Source organism: Pristiophorus japonicus, chromosome 1 (genome assembly GCF_044704955.1).
Source record: "Pristiophorus japonicus isolate sPriJap1 chromosome 1, sPriJap1.hap1, whole genome shotgun sequence".
In the NCBI taxonomy this organism is placed as follows: domain Eukaryota; kingdom Metazoa; phylum Chordata; class Chondrichthyes; family Pristiophoridae; genus Pristiophorus; species Pristiophorus japonicus.
Window position 1 is genome coordinate 202,359,843 of NC_091977.1, and position 24,419 is coordinate 202,384,261.

At 45.0% G+C, this 24,419-nt stretch overlaps 1 protein-coding gene across 2 annotated transcripts in view; it reads left to right on the forward strand.

Annotated features, from left to right (window-relative positions):
* The window catches only part of LOC139241001 (signal-transducing adaptor protein 1-like), a 112,460-nt gene that overhangs the window by 58,053 nt on the left and 29,988 nt on the right, over positions 1–24,419 (forward strand). For both annotated transcript variants that reach the window (XM_070869711.1, XM_070869769.1), the window contains exons 5-7: positions 8,614–8,789; positions 10,572–10,703; positions 19,860–19,929. In XM_070869711.1, coding sequence (XP_070725812.1) covers positions 8,614–8,789; positions 10,572–10,703; positions 19,860–19,929 — 378 coding nt within the window. The remainder of the gene's footprint in view (positions 1–8,613; positions 8,790–10,571; positions 10,704–19,859; positions 19,930–24,419) is intronic.

Here is a 24,419-nt window from a genome sequence, read left to right on the forward strand (position 1 = left end):
GCATATATGTCTAAAGCAGTTCTGGCTGTCTGGTCCTACAGTCTTTCTGGCACATCAATCTCACTTGTGTTGGGCTGCTTGACATCCTGAATGTGGCACTAACATGAGAACCAGCAAGCTGACCAGTGTAAGCTACTAACATGCTGGACAATCACTGAACATGACCAGAGCAGAATTCTGGAGAATTTTTGAGATCTGTGAATTTCTAGCTCTAGATTGTTTTATATCCATTTCCCAAGCATTTTGAAACTGACAAAGAGGCTGGGCCCAAAAGGGAGCACTTGTAAGAGATGTTCCTACTGAGCCTATGATTTGAGGGCTACAAAGGTCACTGAATTTGGCATCCACTCCTTGACAGATTGTAATGCAGACAGTCATTCGTTCATGACCATAGACCTGGATAGTGGATTCTTCCGCAATCCTCCCTAGGTCTTGCAGTGCATGCTCCATGCACACAAGGGATTCATGGGCATAATGTTGCTCAGATAGCAATCTCTGTTTTCAAGCACGCCCTGTGAGGTTGGAATCCGCAAGTGCCATTGCAGAGCTGATCCTCTGGCCAACAGATGCCAGGCCTTGAGTGGCCAACACCACTTGATGTTCCATATCTGGGACCCCTGACTCGTCCAATGCTCCCTCCTCAACTCACTATCTGCATCATTTGAGCTGTCTGGGCTGAAAGAGGTGATGATTGAGTCCTGAGAATTATGAGTTTGTTCCTGGACCCTGGTTGCTGCTTGCTGTGGAGTATGACAAAGACACTCAACACTGGCCTGTTATGGAGAAAATAATTGTTTAATTGCTTGATCAAGGGAGACACGGTCTACACCAGTTCCTTAACTGGATACCTTCCCAACCGTTCTCGTCTAACACATTGGAGCTGTTTCTTTTATACAGAATTCTTTGCAAAGTCATCATTTATATTATCATTGGTCAGTCTTTCTACCATGTGACAACTCTTTTCACTTTGTTACAGATTATTTCATTTCAACTTTGTTAATTGTTTCACATCCTCCTTGGGTATGAACATATGTATCCTGCATCCTGCCACACAGGAATTTAGTTCTAAGTTCTGAATACAACAGGAAGTCACTTCCTAGACCTATGACCTTAGCTCTGAATAACAGGAACTGTACCATTGTCCTACAGTTGCACCTGCTAATTCTGCCACTTCAGCAAATTGTGTTTTTGCCTTCCTAATCTAAAACGTGTTTAACTCCTTAATTCCCGCTTCAATCCCCACTTTGGTCACATGATTATTCTATTAACCCACCGTGACCAATTTTTTTACCTCACTAGACTCGTGTGTCTCCTGCCCCGATTTTGTTGATCAGGCGATAGGATTGGGACACTCACGACTCATATCAGGTATTCATGTTGGTTAGGTTGATCTCCCCTGTTACCTACTTTCAATGAAGGCTTCCTTTCGTATTTCTGAGTGGCTTTTACCAGCGCTTTCATCCTTCTCCTCCTACATCTAAAGCACCATTCAAACAGTAACATAAGTATAACCAACATCTGCACTATCACTAATACATGTGACATAATTTTTATCCAAGGGTGTACATGAACATTAAGTCAAAAACCCCATAGTTGTGTATACCAGGGTTGATGGACCAGCACTTTCTTTGTGCCCTTTTGCAGCTCAACAATCTCTTTCATCAGGATGATGTATTTTTGTCATTGCTCACAGACACTCTTCTCCAACACTGTTTGTTCCTCACTTAGTTTGGGAATAGGTTTTCCCTGAGGTGCTTCGAAGCCCTCCACTCCACTGATAGTTTCTTCTTTTAATTGTGGGTATATATGTCCCTGAATGTTAACCTCTTCTCTGGTCATAAAGCAAAAGTCGGTGGTAGTGATGGGGCAGTGCGTTACTCCTCCCACAGTCATGTTAGTGGCTGTGGTGCTGACACACCATTGCCCGTTACTTTGTGGTGCTGCTGTTGTCTCGAAATCCAGCACCAGCGGGGTTATGCTCAGGATACATCCTTCTGTGCGGCTGTATCCATAGTCATCTTGATCAAATTTGGGATGTTCTTGGCACAAAACAATATGGTTATTCTTATAACAATCTTTAATGCACATACTCTTGGTATCATTTCCCTTCTTAATAACGTATTGGTGCAGTTTGTGGTATCTGACCCGTGTTTGGTTTCTTATTTCTCCTATATTGTCAACTTTATACAGGAGGTTTCCCTTGGTCACATCATATTGTGGTATTGACAGTACAAATCGATTATATTCTGATGACCAGTTACACATTTAGTTTTAGGAACCCATGCATGGCTGTTTCGCCTGATTTCACAGGCGTCTATTTCCCTGTTTCTCAAGGTCCATTCCCTGAATACATCATTGGTTATCCAATCTGGGACCTCCCAATTTTGTAGCTGTTCGAAGTTATGTTCTACTGTACTTATCATCCATGCTCCATACCCGGCACATACCGCGGCATTTCGTCCGCTTTCGCTATTGTACTTTTGGTTTGCGTTTATTAAGTTAATTGTCTTGGCATGATCCCTTAGTGTGTGGGCCACTTGTAACAATTCTCGTTCGGCCCCATCTCCCAATTGGGCCTGCATTTTCTCATTATCATTTCCCCTTTCCAGCAACCCTCTTAGGGTTTGGTGAATGTGTCAACCTGCTCTTCTACCATCTGGAGATCTATAGCGTTTACCGTGGCTACGCCCGCCGCATATCCCGTGCCTATCATTTCTAATATCCCCCTTTTTCGTCTAACCTTCCCCTTTAATGTGATAAACCTCAGGGTCTTAGACTCGGGTCCATCTAAGGCCCACAGTGTCAGATTTTTATACATGCTTATTGTTTTTGACCCACAGGCACTGGGGATCGTTAGATCGGTCAGATTTAGAAATATCGTGATTATCTTCTGGCGTATTCCAAAGTGTATTTTTTCCTTCGTGTATTTCATTACTAACCCCCCTTTGGCCCACTTTGTTATATGAGGGCACCTTGGAGTTCTCCTCATACAGTGGGACATCGTTCCCCCTCATGTATGATTGTCACAACTTGGGGCAGGTGATGGGCTACCAGTTTCTTCCTTGTCCTTGTAGAATTATGAGGGCGGTGGTGATCACGTTTATATACATTCTGTTGATAAAACACATCCTGAATATTCCAGGATTTTAGTTAGATTCTTACCATTTCTACTTCTACCGGATTGTTTGCACCGTTTCTCCGGGCATGTGACCTTTTCCAGGTCCATTTTATTATGGCAAGTACCCCTAGTATTGCAAATATTAATCCTAGTCCCCCGAAAAGTCCATCTATCAATGTATCCCTCCACTCCTTATATTCTTTCAGCTGGGACCAATGTTTCCATCGGCCCCCACCTTTCATATTGACACATGCACACGTGTCTCCGCTAATCTGTACCTCATAGGGTCCGCTCTGTCGAGGGGTGAATCCAGGTTTTTCTGGTAATACCCTAACCATTACCCTTGCCCCCACCTCGGGCACTACCGCCGGGGGTTTTGTTCCTTTATCCTCATCTTCCTCTTCCTGCTTATCTCGCACTTCCTGTTGCATACCTTTCAACTGCCTACTCAGTTCCATCACATACTTCCTAATTCTATCGCGGAAAGGTCCTAACTCTACTCCTCCTGTAACTATTCCCTAAGAGAGTTTCATTGCTCGTCCAGTCATTAGTTCATAAGGGGTGAGTCCTGTTGTGCGGTTCGGTGTAGTATGCAGTCTCATCAATATGGTGGGCAGGAGTTCTGGCCATGCCTGTCCGGTTCCCTGGATTGCTTTACTCAGGGAGGTTTTGAGAGTTCTATTCATTCTTTCTACCATTCCCGAACTCTGGGGATGGTAGGGGATGTGGAATTTCTGCTTAATGTTCAGTATTTTACAAGTTTCCTTCCTTACCTTTCCTGTGAAATGAGTCCCTTGATCCGAATCTATCTGAATGGGAATCCCCCATCTAGGAATTACCTCTTCCGCTAGTATACGGGTTACCATGGTTGCGGTGCAATTGTGGATGGCGAATGCTTCCACCCACCTTGTAAACTGGTCAATAATCACCAAGCAGTACTTCCTTCCCCTGGAGTTTATTAGGGGCCCAGTAAAATCAATCTGTATGTTTTCCCATGGTCACCGTGGGCGGGGTTGGTGCGCCATCCTTGTTTTTAGCACTTTTCCCGGATTATGTTGGGCGCACGTAACACAGTGCTGACAATGTTTAGCAACGTCGCGCCCAATTCCCGGCCACCACCAATCCTGTGAGATATTGGATATCATGGCGTTACGCCAGCATGGTTAACTCCAAGATCATTTGCCAAATGCAGGAAGGGGCCAACACCTTTCCGTCTGTTCTCCATATGGCGTCTATACCAGGTGATCCTCCCTTCCTCTCCCATTCTGCTCTTTCTTCCTCGTTCGTATCTGCGTGCAGTTTAACTATGTTTATGTCCACCTCTGTGGTAATGCTACAGACTAACTCTATCTTTATGTCTGCGGAAGTGGCCGCTTCTCGAGCGGCATTGTCCGCAGCCTCATTTCCACGCTGTATTTCGTCCACTACTCGTTGCTGGGCCTTTACCTTTACCACTGCTGGTTTAGCTGGTTTGCTGGCTACTTCTAACAGTAATTTTATACGTTCATCCTGTTTGATGGCCTCGCCGCCAGAGGTAACAAACCCTCTCCTTCTCCATGGTACCATGTCGTCATGTACTACTCCAAAGGCATACCTGCTATCTGTATATATATTCACTGTATTTCCCTCTGCCAGTAATAAGGCTTCTGACAGTGCAGTTAATTCTGTTACTTGGGCCGAAAGGCCTCCGTCCAGCGCTCCCTGCATCACTACCTCAAGATGCTGGTTTAATACCGTCCATCCCGTACGTGGATGGCCGTCAACGTACTGTCGGGACCCGTCCACATACAATGTGAGGTCTGGGTTTTCGAGAGCTACCTCACTTACATTCTTGTTAAGAACATTATGAACAACAGGCCTGCTTTGCCATTCAATTAGATCATGGCTGATCTGCATCTGAACTCCATTTACCTGTCTTTGCTCCATATCCCTTGCTATCCTTACATAATAAAAATGTATCTATCTCAGTCTTGAAAGCTCCAATTGTCCCAGCATCCACACCCGTTTGGGGAATGCATTCCAAATTTCTCCTACCTTACATTCACCCTCTCCCACTACTGATCAGTATCCAGTTATTTTGTTTCCGTGAAGCACTTTGGGACACTTGATTATGTTGAAGGCATTATAAAGCACAAGTTGTTGGCGTTGCTATGGAAACAACTGGATTAGACTCATGGGAACTTTTTCAACATTTTAAGAGGCTGCTTAGAACTGTTAAAAGATTCTGCACATGGAAGAGTCATGTCAGCTGCCAGGGAATTGGGTGCACACATGCACGGTGATCTTCCTATGGTTGCAGACCAGCTGCACCTTGAGGGAGTGGAAGCTCTTGCGATTGACAAAGACTCCTGGGCTATGATGGTGTGCCCTGATAGCCACATGTGCGCACTCGATGCTGCCCTGCGCCTGTGGGAAGTCGGCCAGAGCATCAAAGCTGAACACCCACTCACTGGGCCCAATTTTGGCCATGACTTGCTCCAATTTTTTTGGAGTGAGTTGGTTTTTCTGGCGTAAGTTAAAAAACGCCATTTTCCCCAATAAACTTGCTCCAGAGTAACTCAGTTAGGTACGATTTTTTTTAGTTGAGTTTTTCTTTTTCCCAGACACTTACGCCAGTTTTGGCCATTTATGCCTCTTTGGCAAGCTAAAACTTATTCCAAATTGACTTAAGTCGGTGTATGTGGCCAGCTCTGAAAAACATTGTGGACAGTTAAGAATTTGGTGCAGGTTAGTACATTTAAAACACCAAGACTTACAAAGCACTAAACAAAGCACAAAAATAAGCATTCAACAACAAATAAAAAATACAAGGAAGCTGAGAGGACCTGCACCAAGACTTACAAAGCACCAAACAAACCACAAAAAGTAATAAGCAATCAATCAATAACAAATAAAAAACAGAAGTCCTACATTTAAGCCAGAACCAAGTTTTTTTTTTAAAGATCCCCCCCTCCCCCCGCATCAAAACACTCTTCCCCCCCCCATCAAACCACTTCCCCCCGCCCCATCAAAACTCTCCTCCTCCGCCCCCCTCCAATCAAAACTCTCCTCCTCCGCCCCCCTCCAATCAAAACTCTCCTCACTAAACAAAGCACAACCATCAATAAATAAAAAATAAAATTCAAGTCCTATCTCGGCCCGGGAAATCAGCGGGCTGGCCGGCCAGAGTGGGAGGCCACTCGGCCGGGGATAAGGTGCAGCGAACATCGGGAAGTCCCTTCGGCCAGGGATAGGGGCTGCGAGTATCGGATCCTCACAGCCCGCAGGACACGCTGGGAGGCCGAGGAGCATGCACGCAGACCCCACTACGCATGCGCGCAGCTGCCGGCAGTGTTTTCTGCGCTGGGCTGTTGCTCCGCCCCCCCCCATTTCACTATCTACGCCACGCTGGGATACCGGAGAGTCGGCAGAGCGGGCAGGATGGGGCCACTTTTTTCAGCGCCGTTTCTAGTGTGCAAATTCGGCGCATTTAAGGTAAGTGCGCCGAAAAAAGGATTTGGGGAAAATTGTGCCCATCAACACTGGCTTCATCAGTGGCAATGTTGATATAATTGGTTGACTTGTCAAAGAAGGCATCAGTACCCTGTGTGACGCATCTGTGGGGGCTGAATGCAAGATGCCGTAAATGTCTGCTGCAGATCCCTGGAAGGAGTCTGAGGTGAAGAAGCTGAGGGTGGTGGTGACTTTGACAGCCACTGGTAAGGCATATCCACCAGGTTCTCTGGGCTGTAGGTCTTGCTCCAGCAATCTGCAAATGTATATGACGACCTCACAGCCACGTTAGCCTGAGCCTCCTTTGGCACTGCTGCTCCGTCATGTTGAGGGAGCTCATCTATAGCCTGTATACCCTGCATTGGGGGTATCACCTGCAGCATGGTGCAGCCCCGCGCTAATGTCCTCTGTCCTTTGCAGCATCAGGTGGTTGATGAGAAGATTGGTGGTGTGCTTAGTACTGCAGGGGTTGGGGATCATCGTGGTCCAATTCTGAGGACCAACGTGAGAGTATAAACGGCACCCATGCTGATGTAATGGATGGCAGGTCAAGAAGAGATGAGAGAAGCAGCCTCTAGAAAGCTAAATCTGTGCTGACAATGCCCTCAGCAACTGCATCTGCCTTAGGAAAGTGACCAGCTGTCAGGTGGGAGTTTTATTGTACTTTTCATATTGTGCATTAATGAGCTAGATCATAGGCCACTCAACTCCCACCTCAGGTTCACAGATGTAGTTCCCAAGCTGCGTGATTCCCATGCTCATCCAGGGAAATTTGAAAGGTAAGGTTAAAAAGATGCTTAAGGGTCTGACAAGTACCTCTTGATGATCTAAATTACCTCGACCACCTCTGCCGTTCGGGTCACTGATGCACTGGCAAACGCGCCCGAGGGGAAGGCACGTGGGGAAGGGTTTCCGACCCGCTCCAAGGTTTTTACATTTCTCTCCCGACCCGCCTCCTACTGCACCCAGACGGACCTCAGAAAACTTTGTCGAAAGAGTGTGTTTACTTATACTGAATAGTAAAGGCAAGAACTATCTTATCTAATTTATCACACCCTTCACATTTAGACTTTGCAATGGCTTTCGAAGAACCTTAGTTTGGACCCTTCAAGCCCAGTTTGAATACAAAGTCCGAGTTTAGCAGACAGTTTATGCCTAGCATGCACTGCGTTTAGTTAATAATAAATAGTTGAATGTGTTCCTTTTAGCTTTTCAATCATGCTCATTCATCCATTTCAACTACTTCCCTACTGACATGAGCTACATTGTAACGGCTCTATGCACATTATGGAGCAATCATTTTCCAAGTCTTCTCAATTCACAAAGGCTCATTTTTTAATTTTGTTTAGATAGTCTCTAAATCCAAATAGGTGAAATTAAAACAATGCCCCTGCGTGCATCTGAGGATAAAATAGTGTGTGAATCCTGTGGGTTGTGTGAGTGTTATTGTTCTCTCTCGATGACTCAAATCTCCCCCACAGGCAAAAAAGTCCATCTGTGTCTTGTCAAGGAACCGATCCGTTTGCAGCCCATTTAACTACTATTCCTTATTGAGAAGCACAGTAAAGTGGAGTTGAGTTAGGGCTGCATTATCCCAGAAATCAATGGACAAAACAGAACCCCACTGAAAGGAGAAGGGGGTGCTTTATCATTTTAGCAAAGGCACTTTGCCCCCCGCCCCCACTGTTCCGGCCTCTGGAACTTGTGTGTGCATTTTGGGTGAAACAGGATTGGGCTTGACAGTGATGCATACCATAGTTGAATAGCTTGCTTATTGCCACTTGGGTGAGGTAGTGGAGGGCAGCACACATGGAACTATATCAGAGCATGAGCCAGTTCAGCTCTGATACTCAGGCAAGTACAGAATAATTCTTCACTCTTGTCAAGCAAAAAGTACTTATTGTAAGGTTTTAAGCTGGAACTATGGAAGTTTTCAGCGCAGTGTTTCAGCTCATCATGTCGATAATTTGATTCACAAGCTTGTTTTTTTTCAATTTTTCCAGCTGAAGGTGCCCAGTAACTTGTCACTGCTGCCTGGGCAGATGCTCCGCCTGAACGAGGTGGCAGAACAAGAAAAAGAACGTCAGTCAACCTCACCAGTGAGACCAGAATCAGAGAGTTATTTGGTGCAGAAGCCTGATCCAGCGATGTACGACAATATGTTGAGCACAATGCCAGCGTACGTAGAATCGATTCACTGGAATGATACCTAGACTTAAAGGGTTAAATTATGAGGACAGGTTCCATAAACTTAGCTTGTATTCCCTTGAGTTAGAAGGTTGAGGCGTGATCTGATCGATGTGTTTAAGATGATACAAGCATTCGATAGGGTAGATACAGAGAAATTATTTCCTCTGATGGGGGAATCCAGAACAAGGGGCACAGTCTTAAAATTAGAGCTAAGCCATTCAGGAGTGAAATCAGGGAGTACTTTTTCCACCAAAGCGTAGAAGACATGTGAAACTCTCTATCCCATAAGGCTGTGAATGTGGAATTTAATGGCAGGAGAGGCTCGAAGGGCTGACAAGCATCTGTGTCAAATATCTCAGGAAAAAAAAACACGGCAGATGCTGGAAATCTGAAACAAAAACTGAAAATGCTGGAAACAATCAGCAAGTCAGGCAGCTTCTGTGAAGAAAGGAAAATGTTGCCGTCTCAGGCCTGGCCCTTCATTTAGAGTCCTGATGAAGAGCTAGGGTTGAAACGTCAATCTTTTCCTTTCTTCACTGCTTGACTTGTTGATTGTCTGCTCTTGTTTCAAATATCCCAGGTTCAGATATAGCACCAAAAGCTCCCTCGATCCTGCCCCAACAAAGACCAACCTCAGAAGAGCAACCCCTACTGCACCAAGGTGGCATTTCCATTTATCACATCAGCTGTCCTCGTGATGCCTGACTGAGATTGACATTTTGTACCAAATTATGGTGTGGTCTCAAACCAACTTGGAACTGGGTTGGGTTTACTGAACTCATTTCACTTTGGATCTTTATAGACATCGAAGTGCTTTAGTTTTGGAAAAGTCACAAGTGCTTGATTTATGTGTAATGTAAGTTTGTTTTGTTTAAGTAAATTGTTTTTAATGATGTATGCATTGAAGTGCACTTACAAAGAGCCGACAGACGCACGATCTGCGGAATGGCCTCCTTCTGTGCTGTATGGAGCACAGAAAGCAAATGGCATGTTGGCCTTCATAGCGAGGGGATTTGAGTACAGGGGCAGGGAGGTGTTGCTACAGTTGTACAGGGCCTTGGTGAGGCCACATCTGGAGTATTGTGTACAGTTTTGGTCTCCTAACCTGAGGAAGGACATTCTTGCTATTGAGGGAGTGCAGCGAAGGTTCACCAGACTGATTCCCGGGATGGCGGGACTGACCTATCAAGAAAGACTGGATCAACTGGGCTTGTATTCACTGGAGTTCAGAAGAATGAGAGGGGACCTCATAGAAACGTTTAAAATTCTGATGGGTTTAGACAGGTTAGATGCAGGAAGAATGTTCCCAATGTTGGGGAAGTCCAGAACCAGGGGTCACAGTCTAAGGATAAGGGGTAAGCCATTTAGGACCGAGATGAGGAGAAACTTCTTTACCCAGAGAGTGGTGAACCTGTGGAATTCTCTACCACAGAAAGTTGTTGAGGCCAATTCACTAAATATATTCAAAAAAGAGTTAGATGAAGTCCTTACTACTCGGGGGATCAAGGGGTATGGCGAGAAAGCAGGAATGGGGTACTGAAGTTGCATGTTCAGCCATGAACTCATTGAATGGCGGTGCAGGCTAGAAGGGCCAAATGGCCTACTCCTGCACCTATTTTCTATGTTTCTATGTTTCTAGTTTCTATGTATGGTTCTATGATCTAGCCCATCTCCACTCCGTAGCCGTGCTCCTTGAAAGGATGCACATGTTACCAGTGTATGGTTGAAATAAATGACCTGTACTCACGGCTCACCTTTACTGTTTCTGCAGGTGTTTCTACAAAATTTCTCGGAATGAAGCTGAATCTATGCTGGAAAGGCACCCTGAGAATGGCAGCCTAATAATAAGGCCTTCCACTGAGAACACAAACTACTCAGTCACTACTCTGACCACACAAAACAGGTAGATTTAGTATGAGGGGAGGTAATATAAACTAAATGGTACAATTTTAAAGGGGGTGCAGGAACGGCAAGAATTGTGGATTTCACATCTTGGAAGTGGCAGAACAAGTTGAAAAAGCTGTTAAAAAATATTGGATCTATGTCATTATAAATAAAGTCATAGTGTACAAAAGCAAGGAAGTTATGCTATCTTTACAAATCACTGGTTAGTCCTCAGTTATCAGAGTATTGTGTTGAATTCTAGACATGGTACTTTAGGAAGGATGTCAAGGACTTGGACAGAGTGCAGAGGAAATGTATTAGAATTATACCGGGGATGAGGGACTTTAGTTGTGTGGAGAGACAAGAGAAACTGGAATTGTTCTGCTTAGAGCAGCCAAGGTTAGGGGGAGATTTAATAGAGGTGTTCAAAATACTGAGGGGTTTTGATAGAGTAGATAGGAAGTCTGTTGATTGCCTCATTTACTATGTGCAGTGATATTCAGAGCAATAAAAGGAAATGAGCATTGGAATTTCTAGACGATAAAACCCAAGGTCTGTCGAGTTTGCCTTCTACCTTCCTGGTAACTGCAAGAAACAATGAAAATGGAGTTGTTGACTAATCATTGCAATAAATCTTTATCAATTCGTCCACAACAGACTTAGATATAATACGAGGAAAATCTCAGTGGTGGAGAGCTTTCGGAACCATAGGTCCAAAGTCACCAAAATAATATTGCATGTGCAAATGTTATGAATCCTGGTCCATCATAGATGTCATCTCGGGTTCAATGGAGTAAGTCATTCCCATAAATGGTCTGAGCACCTTACCTTTATAGGATTTTGAGGGGCGGGGTAATTAACTCTGTTGTGTATGCTATAACTCAATAGACTGAATACTGTAAACACCGAACAGGTACAAACCTGGCTCTACTTTATTAGGGCCCAAAGTGATTACATTACAAGATGGCTTGCCTTTTATACCTGGGCCGCACACACGTGCGCACAGCCTAATAACCTCCGACAGTGGCGCCACCTGGTGGCTAGTAAAGCCAAGCATACATACATGACAATATCCCCCTTTAAGATGTTAGTAACGGTCTTTTTACAAATTGAGATGGTCCGGGGCTTTCCGCTCCCGAGTTGAATGTCTCAGTTCAACTCCAGCCTTGGGCGAGCATTCTGCGTCTGTTATGACTAGGGGCTGGGTAGCCGATCTTATGGGAGTGGCAATGACCACATCAGGGATTGAAAGTCCAAATTCGTTGACCATGTCAGTGATTGAAAGTCCAGATTCATTGGTGACAGCGGAGTCCTCTGAAGACTGAGGGTAGGTTGGTTGGTCACTGATTGTGTCTTCCTCAGACTGTTCCAGTTCATCCGTGTGCCACAGCTTTATCTGATCGACATGTTTCCTGCATGTCTGCCTATTCTTGAGCTTAAAGATAAACACTCTGTTAGCCTCCTTGGCCGTAACAGTACCGGCGATCCATTTGGGATCTTGACCATAATTCAATACATACACAGGATCATTGATAGAAATGTCGCGTGACACAGTAGCGAGATCATGATACCCTTGCTGACTTTGACATCTGTATTCGACATGATTATTCAAGTCAGGATGGACAAGAGAGAGCCTGGTCTTGAGACCTCTCTTCATCAATAGTTCAGCAGGGGAGACCCCGGTAAGCGTATGGGGTCTTGTCCTGTAACTAAGCAATATGCGTGACAAGCGAGTTTGCAATGAACCTTGAGTTACACATTTCATACTCTGCTTGATGGTTTGGACCGCACGCTCTGCTTATCCATTGGATGCGGGTTTGAATGGTGCTGACCTCACATGTTTGATACCATTGAGTTTCATGATCTCTTGAAACTCCATACTGGTGAAGCAAGATCCGTTGTCGCTTACAACGATGTCAGGCAGACCATGCGTAGCAAACATGATACAAAGGCTCTTAATGGTAGCTGTGGATGTGCTGGATGACATGATTGTACACTCTATCCACTTGGAATAAGCATCCACCACAACTAAGAACACCTTTCCCAGGAAGGGACCTGCAAAGTCGATGTGGATCCTGGACCATGGTTTAGATGGCCGCGACCACAGACTCAGCGGCGATTCCGCTGGTGCTTTACTAAGCTGCATGCAAGTGTTGCACTGATGCACATATGATTGTAGATCAAAATCAATTTCAGGCCACCATACATGAGACCTGGCAATGGCTTTCATCATGACAATACCGGGATGCGTGCTATGTAGATCATACACAAATTTCTCTCTGCCTTTCTTGGGTATAACAACATGATTACCCCACAGTATACAATCTGATGAATGGATAGGTCGTCTTTGCAACGGATGTAATGTTTGGTCTCCTCACACATTTGCTTGGGTATGGCAGACCAATCACCACTAAGGATACAACATTTCACAACCGATAATATCGGGTCCTGGCTGAACCAGGTCTTAAATTGTTGGGCCGTAACAGGGATTCCTTCACTTTCAAAAGCATCCATGACTAACAGTAGGTCTGCCGGTTGTGGCGTTTCCACCTCCAGTTTGGGCAATGGCAGACGGCTCAATGCATCGGCACAATTCTCAGTGCCAGGTCTATGGTGAATAATCATAGGCAGATAATGTCAGCGCCCACCTCTGGATGCGGGACGATGCATTGGTATTGATACCTTTGTTTTCCGAAAACAATGAAGAGTGGCTTGTGATCTGTTTCCAGTTCAAACCGAAGACCAAACAGGTACTGATGCATCTTTTTAACCCCATACACACAGGCTAATGCTTCTTTCTCTAACATGCTGTAGGCTCTTTTCACCTTTGACAAATTTTTTGAAGCATATGCAACAGGTTGTAATTTGCCCGACTCATTAGCTTGTTGGAGCATGCAACCAACTCCATATGACGAAGCATTACAGGCCAATACTAGACAATGTAAGTGGATCATAATGTACCAGCAGCTTGTTAGAGCAAAGCAGATTAGTAGCTTTCTCAAAAGCTCTATCTTGAGATGCACCCCAAATCCAGTTGTCGCCTTTTCTTAGCAGCATGTGCAGTGGCTCTAATAAGGTGCTCAATCTGGGTAAGAAATTACCGAAGTAGTTGAGTAGACCAAGGAACAAACGCAGCTCCATCACATTCTGAGGCTTGGGTGCATTTTTGATGGCCTTGGTTTGAGTCCGTAGCCCTGATACCGTCAGCAGCAATTTTCCTCCCCAAGATTTCGACTTCCGGCGCCATGAAGGCGCACTTCGAGCGTTTCAGTCTGAGTCCCACTTTGTCCAAATGATGTAGAACCTCTTCCAGGTTGTTCAGATGTTCAGCGGAGTCATGACCTGTGACCAATATGTCACCTTGGAATATGACGGTTCTGGGTACGGACTTCAGTAGACTCTCCATGTTCCTCTGAAATATGGCTGCAGCCGAGCGAATTCCAAAAGGGCACCTGTTGTAGATAAACAGTCCTTTATGAGTGTTGATGCATGTAAGTTTCTTTGACGTGTCGACCAGCTCCTGTGTCATGTAGGCTGACGTCAAATCCAGTTTTGTGAATGACTTCCCTCCGGCTAGCATTGCAAACAGGTCATCAGCCTTTGGTAACGGGTATTGATCCTGTTTTGAAACTCGGTTGATCGTAACCTTGTAGTCTCCACAAATCCTGACAGTGCCATCACTTTTCAATAATGGGGCTGGCCCATTCGTTAAATTCAACCGGTGATATGATCCCTTCACACTGTCCAGTTCGGTTTTGACCTTCTCCCTCATCATGTATGGAACTGCCTGAGCTTTATGATGGACGGGTCTTGCATCCGAGTCCACGTGGATCCGCACTTTGGCTCCCGTGAAATTGCCGATGCCTGGTTCAAACAGCGAGGGGAACTTGCTCAGCACTTGAGCACATGGAGTGATCTCGTTCCAGTTCCATTTGATTTTTTCTAACTAGTTCCTGCCCAATAGCATTGGACCATTGCCTGGAACAATCCATAACGGTAAATTATGAACCGCACCATCATACAGCAGCTTGACTACTGCATTGCCAATCATCATTTTGAGTTCTTTAGTGTACGTACACAACTTGGCATTGACTGGACTTAGCTTAGACCTCACAGCCTTAGTATCTCATAGCCTGTCGAATGTCCTCTGGCTCATTATTAATTGACTCGCACCCATGCCCAATTCCATCGATACCGGCACACCATTAAGTTTGACATTAATCATTATCGGTCGGCTCTTTGTTAGGAGCGAATATAGTCCATACACTTCCTCCTCTGGTATCTCGGATTGCATATCCGGATCCATGCTATACTGGTCATGATCCTCCACGTGGTGTGTTGCAGCACACTTGCTCAGTTGCGGACACATGCACTGCAGAAGCCCCACTCTCGAACAGCATTTACAAAGATACTGTTTAAACCAAACTGATGATTGCCCCCACAAAGCCAACATGGTGATGTCGGATTCATTCCCGTTGGCGGATTTTGAGCAGCCACAGGTTTCGCGTACGCAGTTGGGTAGGCCCTGCATATGCAGCTCTGCCAAACGACGATACTATCTTGTTTACAGTACTTGCCGAGTTCCGATTTTTCAATGATATCTGCTTTAAACTTTTGTCCGTCATCATGCATGATTGGGCAATCATGATGGCCTTGCTCAAATCCATCGTTTCCGCCGCCAGTAGCTTACGCAGGATCACCTCGTGGTTGATGCCGATTACAAAGAAGTCCCGCAGCATGTCTGCCAATGCAGTTTCGAACTTACATGGTCCAGCTAGACGTCTTAGGTCAGCAACAAATTCCGATACATCCTGGCCCTCAAAACGAACGTGCGTATAGAATCGATATCTTGAGATGATGATGCCTTCATCTGGTTTGAGATGGTTATGTAGTCCATAGATTTTCGGACCGCAAACCGTGAGGAGGACCGCCTGGCGCCGAACTGCGTCTGCCTCTTTCTCCATTTTGTTGGCCACGAAGCACTGGTTCAAGCGGGCTACAAAGTCTGCCCAATCTTCTCCCTCCACGATTCGCTCCATAATTCCAATCATACTTATTTTTGCATGCGAAGGTTCTTGTTACCTCATTGCCAAATGTTGTGTATGCAATAACTCAACAGACTGGATACTGTTAACTCCGAACTGGTACAAACCTGGCTCTACTTTATTCGGGCCCAAGGTGATTACATTACAAGATGGCTGGCCTTTTATACCTGGGCCGCACACAGGTGCGCACAGCCCAATGGCGCCACCTGATGGCTAATAAACCCAAGCATACATAGATGACAGACACCCACTTCCCGATATCTGCTTGTACTGTAGTGGGACTTAGGAGTGTAACAATGAAACTCCCTTGTGATCTGGATCAGATCTCCATGTTTCTCAGGAAACGTGTACTTCTTCAATCTCCCCAAAGCTCTGCTCTACTATCCATGTCCCATCCTATTTCCAAATACCAGGCTGCCTTCCTTAGTGTCAGTGTTTAAAGCATCCCATCATGTGACTGTGGAGCTCCTAATCAAACCCTGGAGCACATCAGTGAACACTGCCCTTAGAGGAAATTTGTAGGCAGCCTACAAGATATCCACGCTGTTACACGAGATGCTTTGGCCTGGATATCCAACTTAGATATTGATATTTGATACGCTTTGCTACTAGAATACAAAAGCAAGAGGGGGCAAAATTCTCCACCTGTGCATTTCCCATTAGCACCTCCGGCGGGTGCTACCAGCTCCCGCAAAATTGCGCGGGAGTTAGCAGAGGTGCAAAACTGGTCGCGCTATTCACCCAATAGTAACACCCTGGGCCGATGACGTCATCATCGTGTGTGGCGGCCCATTTTCGCCCATGGCAGAATTTATGCAGCGCCTCATGAGGCTGCCACAGATGATGTCAGCGCCAGCCTCGCACGCCACAAACCGGGTCGCACTTCTCTCGCGGGGTGAAATTTAAAGGGACGGTACGTGCCGCCATTTTGTGCCGCCCTCCGACTTACCAGTGCAGCCTCGGAGTCGATTTTCGCACGGTCTGTGCCGCAATTGTGCAGCCCAGCACTCCGTTTCGGTGCCGGGCTGCGTCCACCTGCATCACCGGTGGCTTCCCTCCCCTTTAACGGAAGGGGAGTGCCCTTGGAACACGTCGGTGCTACACGTAGTGTAGCGCTCTGACGTTCGCCTGGGTAGCGCCCCCAAGCATGCCCCAAGAGGAAGTGGAGCATCCGAAATTGCGCTCCACTTCCTGTTGGGGGCATTAAGCCCAATTTCACTTCCAGGCCGGGACTTCTGCGCCGGGCACAGAATTTCTGGCCTCGGAAAGGTTACCGCCCCCCAACGGAGTGATACATGATTTCGGCCCCAGAGTGTCTGCATTCAGGAAGATATACAAAACTCTGCCAATACAGTGGTTATAAGGTGTTTCTTTCATCTCTCCAAAGGCAAACACTAGATGAAGTGAATCATAGAATCATAGAAATTTACAGGACAGAAGGAGGTCATTTGGCCCGTTGTGTCCATGCCGACCGACAAAGAGCTATCCAGCCTAATCCCACATTCCAGCTCTTGGTCCATAGCCTTAAGTTTAGTTTGAATTACAAGATGCTTTATTCCAAAGTAAGGAAATCACACCGAGAAATAGATAGATTCATTGCCCAATCGCTGCAACTTATATTTTTGTAATGATATAAAGAATAGAACACCAAATGCTATCCCACTCCGCTGGGTCACTTTATTTAACTTAAACAGAATAATCTCTCTGCATTCAGTCCCACAAATCTAGGAGAGAAACACTCTTCCTTCAAAAAAAAGCACAAATTAGTTGTATGTAGAAGCTACTTGATTATCATCTAATATGTTGACAGTTAGAAAATGTTGGCATGTTGGGGTGTTAATCCAAAGCTAGAAGAAACGCGATTAATATGCTAATCGAAAATGTTTTGTCATAGAGACCAAACTATCAACAATTCGGTGTCTCTTCTCTGTCAGGGCTGAAACACCTTGCACCCATTGTGTTGGCAGGGTTATGTTGCTGAACACTGACACTAAGGTGGGCAGTCTGGTATTTGGAAAGAGAATGGAGCATGGGTAGGAGAGCAGAGCTTTGGAGAGACTGAACAATATAATAATAATAACTTTTATTTATATAGCGCCTTTAATGCAGTAAAATGTCCCAAGGCACTTCACAACAGTGTTACAGACTAACAGATAAATTTGACACCGAGCCACAGAAGAAATTAAGGCAGATGATCAAATGCTGGTTTAATGAGGTAGGTTTTAACGAGTATCTTGTCCTGGTTTAGGGAGAGAACATATGAAACAATGATGTACAGGTAATGAGCCTCTGGTCCATTGAGCCTGTCGCACACAATTGCGATACCTTGTGTATCACAATATATACTCTCCACCAATGTTCCCTGTAAGCTGTGCTTTGTTATTCGCAGCCTGTCTCTTTCAATGTGCGGTCCTTTTAAGTTTCTATCTTTGCACGGTTTTTGCAATGGAAAAGCTTGTGAGCAGCCTGCGCGGGACCTTGCAGATCACTGCATGGCTGCGCAAAAGTGCAGTTTAGAGGGAACATTGCTCTTCACCCCACCCAAAACCTTGTGATCTCCTGGGAGAGGTGAAAAAACAGATTTTTAAAAACCCAGGCCAATTGGGGTTCCATGTGCTGATAAACAAATTCCTGAGAAACAAAATTCAATTACAGCAAGCGTTAATTCAAAACACGTTTAAAACAATTCATATCTAGACTCTTTCTGTGGAAAAATGGCCAAAGAATCCTGAAATGTGAGCACTCATTAAAGATTGTGATGGCAGCTTCCATATTCTTGCAGTGAACTTTCCTTAATAGCTGGGCATAATAATTTGTGCAGACTATCAATGTGAAATGCAAACAGACAATGCAGAAAATACATGGCAGGACAGTCAGCATCTGTAAAGAAAAAAGACAGGCAATTGGTGCTTTAGGTGTGTAAACCTTCATCACAATGGTGAAAGTTTACACTCCTGAAACATTAACCTGTCTCTGAGCTGGGATAGGGGGTTTGAGTCTAATCCAAGACTTTCTGCTCATTGAGGGGTCAGTTCACAATTCCTGCTTAGTGAAGGACAATGGGAGTTCATCATTCCTACTCATCTGGAGAAGGGTCTTGGCCAGAGGGAGAGATGCACGTCATTTGAGGAGTTTTCTTTGTTGCTTATTTCAATCAAATGCTAGCGGTGCTTCTACTTCTATAGGGCGTAACATAATTTTTTCGCGTTAGAAGTGCTTTTTTGTTCTTAAAATGAAATGGTCAAAATTCCCCAAACCTTAAGAATGGCGTTTTTAAAATATCGACAAAAAGCGGATCGCCCTGGTGCAACACGAAATTAAAATGCGCCGCCTAAGTTTGACCATTCGGCGAACCCGTTTTTGGATGAAAAAAAAACGTACGAAAAAAGCAGGCATTGCACCCTCAGAAAGGTCAGTAAGTAGGACCTGCAAAAATGGTAAGTTAAAGTTTTTATTTTTTAATTCTTTTACAGCGATTACTTAGTTAAGGGTTTTGTGATTTTTGATTTTTTGTTTTTTGCAATTTTTTTTTTGTGTTTTCTGCCCTCCCAGGGCTTGTATTTTTGTCATTGATAGGCCTCGGGCTAAGGTTGGTGGCATCGCCGTTTTTAACGTGAATCATTGTGGACAAATTTACCCCCTTAAAAATGGCAAAATGTTTATTCTTATTTAATCACTAAAACAACGTTATTTATCAAATAACGACAGGCTGGGGAATTTCTAGACTGATATATGTTTCCTATGGTATGCTGAGTGTAACTATTGCTTTGAATACACACCACCACTAACTGCATATGAAAAAGAAACCACAGCCTCACATTTTGTCATGATCAGCACCCCTCCAATGGCTTAAAGATCCATTCCCTCCACTATCAGCGCACCGTGGCTGCAATGTGTACTATCTACAGGATGCACTGCAGCAACTCACCAAGACCACTTCGGCAGCACCTCCCAAATCCACAGCCTTCACCACCTAGAAGGACAGAAGCAATAGGTGCATAGGAATACCATCAACTCCAGGTCACATATCATCCTGACTTGGATATATATTGCCGCTCCTTCATTGCACAGGGTCAATGAATAAGTTTGCTAGTATTTACATTTAATCAAAGTTCAAACTTATCTTTCAGTAAAGGAGTCATAAAGCACTACAGGGTGACCTGTGAGGATAGTGAATTTATCATCTGGCTGGAATATCCGGTAAGTTTCTTCCTCTATTTAAGCTATAATCCTATAGTTTAAGATCTTCTGTATAGTTAATGGGCTCAATTTTCCCCGTTCATTGGCACCATTTTTTTGGCGTGCGCTGCTTTTTTTGGCGTATCTATTTTTTAAAGTTTCCCCTGCGATCTGCACGGGCGTAACTGACTTAGTTACGATCTTTCTAGGACAGTTTTTTTTAACGTCATAGGCAGCGTTCCCTCATGTCTGCGCCGTCTTTTTCAATTGTTTACAGTTTGGCCAACATTTTTTTCTCTTAGGTCGGCGTATCTAGCTACTCCCGAAAAACCTTCTGGTGAGTTAAGAAAACCAGCACACATTCACAAATTTGCGCTGAAAGACGCCATTGTTTTTAAATCGAAGATTTTGGAACGAGTTAAGAAAACTGTCAAATCAATAATAAAAAACTTTTTTTTACCTGTAAACATAGAAGTGTAAATTTGTTGGATTTCAGAAGTTCTCTCATTTTTTTACTCACTCACACGCCACCGACGAACGACTTGAAGCAGGGCTGGAGGGTCGTAGGTTTGGTCAGCAGAATCGGCCCTGTGCCCGGATACAGTGGCTCGGGGTTCGGCTACAAAACAAGCCATACGGGGCGGGAGAAAGGGGAGAGAGAGAGAGCGAGGTGCTGATCGGAAGGCTTGGAGCCCGGGGAAGGGGAGGGAGAGAGAGAAGTCACAAGACTCCAATTGGAGGGGGGGGGGAGGGTGGAAAGAGAGAGAAGCCACAAGATCTTTGGGTGTGGTCCATTCATACAGACCTGGAGAGACACAACTGAGAACCTGTGCTGCCTGCTTTCCTGCCATTTTGAGCTTCTTTGAAAGGTTAAATTTAAGCATGGGGCAATACTGACAATACTATACCTTGTGCGAGCCTTCTGCATCATGGTGCTACGTAGGAGACAATTGATTCGACTTCATCGCATCAAGAACATCAGAGCCCGTAGGATGCTGGGCAGGAGGCCTTACCCACGTCGGGTATATCAAGACAGGCATTTGTACCTCCCCCTGAGTGATGCAGACAGTGTCAGAAGGCTGCGTATCTGCAAAGAAGTTGTAAATGAAATCTGTGAGTTGGTCAAAGCAGACCTGCAACCTAGAAGCTTCAGGAGGCCTGCTTTTTCAGTTGAAGTGAAGGCTATAGCTGCACTTTCATTCTATGCCTCCGGATCGTTTCAAGTTACAACTTGGGATGTGTGCATCATCTCTCAACATGCAACACATGTCTCCATTCGCCAGGTCAGGCTGCACTGTACGTGCGTAGGAATGACTTCATAGAAATATAAAAACATAGAAAATAGGTGCAGGAGTAGGCCATTCGGCCCTTCGAGCCTGCACCACCATTCAATATGATCATGGCTGATCATGCAACTTCAGTACCCCATTCCTGCTTTCTCTCCATACCCCTTGATCCCTTTAGCCATAAGGGTCACATCTAACTCCCTTTTGAATATATCTAACGAACTGGCCTCAACAATTTCCTGTGGTAGAGAATTCCACAGGTTCACAATTCTCTGAGTGAAGAAGTTTCTCCTCATCTCAGTCCTAAATGGCTTACCTCTTATCCTTAGACTGTGACCCCTGGTTCTGGACTTCCCCAACATCGGGAACATTCTTCCTGCATCTAGCCTGTCCAATCCCGTCAGAATTTTATATGTTTCGATGAGATCCTTTCTCATTCTTCTTAATTCCAGTGAATATAAGCCTAGTCAATCCAGTCTTTCTTCATATGTCAGTCCTGTCATCCTGGGAATAAGTCTGGTGAACCTTCGCTGCACTCCCTCAATAGCAAGAATGTTCTTCCTCAGATTAGGAGACCAAAACTGTACACAATATTCAAGGTGTGGCCTCATCAAGGCCCTGTACAACTGTAATAAGACCTCCCTGCTCCTATACTCAAATCCTCTCGCTATGAAGGCCAACATGCCATTTACCTTCTTCACCGCCTGCTGTACCTGCATGCCAACTTTCAATGACTGATGTGCCATGACACCTAGCTCTCGTTACACCTCCCCTTTTCCTAATCTGTCACCAGTCAGATAATATTCTGCCTTCATGTTTTTTCCACCAAAGTAGATAGCCTCAAATTTTTGACATTATACTGCATCTGCCATGCATTTGCCCACTCATCTAACCTATCCAAGTCACCCTGCAGCCTCTTAGCTTGCTCCTCACAGCTCACACTGCCACCCAGCATAGTGTCATCTGCAAACTTGGAGATATTACATTCAATTCCTTTGTCGAAATCATTCATGTATATTGTAAATAGCTGGGGTCCTAACACTGAGACTTGCGGTACCCCACTAGTCACTACCTGCCATTCTGAAAAGGACCCGGTTATCCTTACTCTTTGCTTCCTGTCTGCCAACCAGTTCTCTATCCACGTCAATACATTACCCCCAATACCATGTGTTTTAATTTTGCACACTAATCTCTTGTGTGGGACCTTGTCAAAAACACCACATCCACTGGTTCTCCCTTATCCACTCTACTAGTTACATCCTCAAAAAATTCGAGAAGATTTGTCAAGCATGATTTCCCTTTCATAAATCCATGCTGACTTGGACCGGTCCTGGCACTGCTTTCCAAATGCGCTGCTGTTACATCTTTAATAATTGATTCCAACATTTTCCCCACTACTGATGTCAGGCTAACCGGTCTATAATCCGTCTTTTCTCTCATCTCCTTTTTTAAAAAGTGCGGTTACATTAGCTACCCTCCAATCCATAGGAACTGTTTCAGAATCTATAGAATGTTGGAAAATGACCACCAATGCATCCACTATTTCTAGGGCCACTTCCTTAAGTACTTTGTGATGCAGACTCTCAGGCCATCGGGATTTATCGGCCTTCAATCCCATCAATTTCCCTAACACAATTTCCTGACTAATAAGGATTTCCCTCAGTTCCTCCTTCTCGCTATTTTCGGGAGGTTATTCGTGTCTTCCTTAGTGAAGACAGAACCAAAGTATTTGTTCAATTGGTCTGCCATTTCCTTGTTCCCCATCATGAATTCTCCTTATTCTGACTGCAAGGGACCTACATTAGTCTTTACTAATCTTTTTCTCTTCACATATCTATTGAAGCTTTTGCAGTCAGTTTTTATGTTCCCTGCAAGCTTACTCTCATACTCTATTTTCCCCCTCCTAATTAATCCCTTTGTCCTCCTCTACTGCATTCTAAATTTCTCCCAGTCCTCAGGTTGCTGCTTTTTCTGGCCAATTTATAAGCCGTTTCCTTGGATTTAACACTCTCTCTAATTTCCCTTGTTAGCCACGGTTGAGCCACCTTCCCCTTTTTATTTTTCACCAGACAGGGATGTACAATTGTTGTAGTTCATCCAGTTGATCTTTAAATGTCTGCCATTGTCTCTCCACCGTCAACCCTTTAAGTATCATTCGTCAGTCTATCCTAGCCAATTCACGTCTCATAGCATCGAATTTACCTTTCTTTAAGTTCAGGACCCTAGTCTCTGAATTAACTATCACTCTCCATCTTAATGAAGAATTCTACCATATTATGGTCACTCTTCCCCAAGGGGTCTCGCATGACCAGATTGCTAATTAATCCTCTCTCATTACACAAGACCCAGTCTAGGATGGCCTGCTCTCTGGTTGGTTCCTCAACATATTGGTCTCGAAAACCATTCCTTATACACTCCAGGAAATCCTCCTCCACAGTACTGCTACCAGTTTGGTTAGCTCAATCTATATGTAGATTAAAGTCACCCATGATAACTGCTGTACCCTTATTGCACGCATCACTGATTTCCTGTTTGATGCCATCCTCCACCTCCTTACTACTGTTTGGTCGTCTGTACACAACTCTCACTAATGTTTTCTGCCCTTTGGTGTTTCGCAGCTCTACCCATATCGAGTCCACATCATCCGAGCTAATGTTGTTAATCTCCTCTTTAACCAGTAACGCTACCCCTCCTCCTTTTCATTCCTAAAGTTCCCCATGACCGCCCAAGCAATCCATGACAGAGCTGTGGGCTTCTCCAGGATTGTTGACTTCCCAAAGGTACCATTATCATCATAGGCAGTCCCTCGGAATCGAGGAAGACCTGCTTCCACTCTTAGCATGAGTTCTTTGGTGGCTGTACAGTCCAATACGAGAACCACAGTCTCTGTCACAGGTGGGACAGACAGTGGTTGAAGGAAAGGGTGGGTGGGGAGTCTGGTTTGCCGCACGCTCCTTCCGCTACCTGCGCTTGCTTTCTGCATGCTCTCGGCGATGAGCTACGAGGAGCTCAGCACCCTCCCGGATGCACTTCCTCCACTTAGGGTGGTCTTTGGCCAGGGACTCCCAGGTGTCAGTGGGGATGTCGCACTTTATCAGGGAGGCTTTGAGGGTGTCCTTGTAATGTTTCTGCTGCCCATCTTTGGCTCAAAGGTACAAGGCTGCATTGATTGTACCCACATCACCTTGCGAGCACCTTTGAAGGATTCCGAGATATACAGGACTA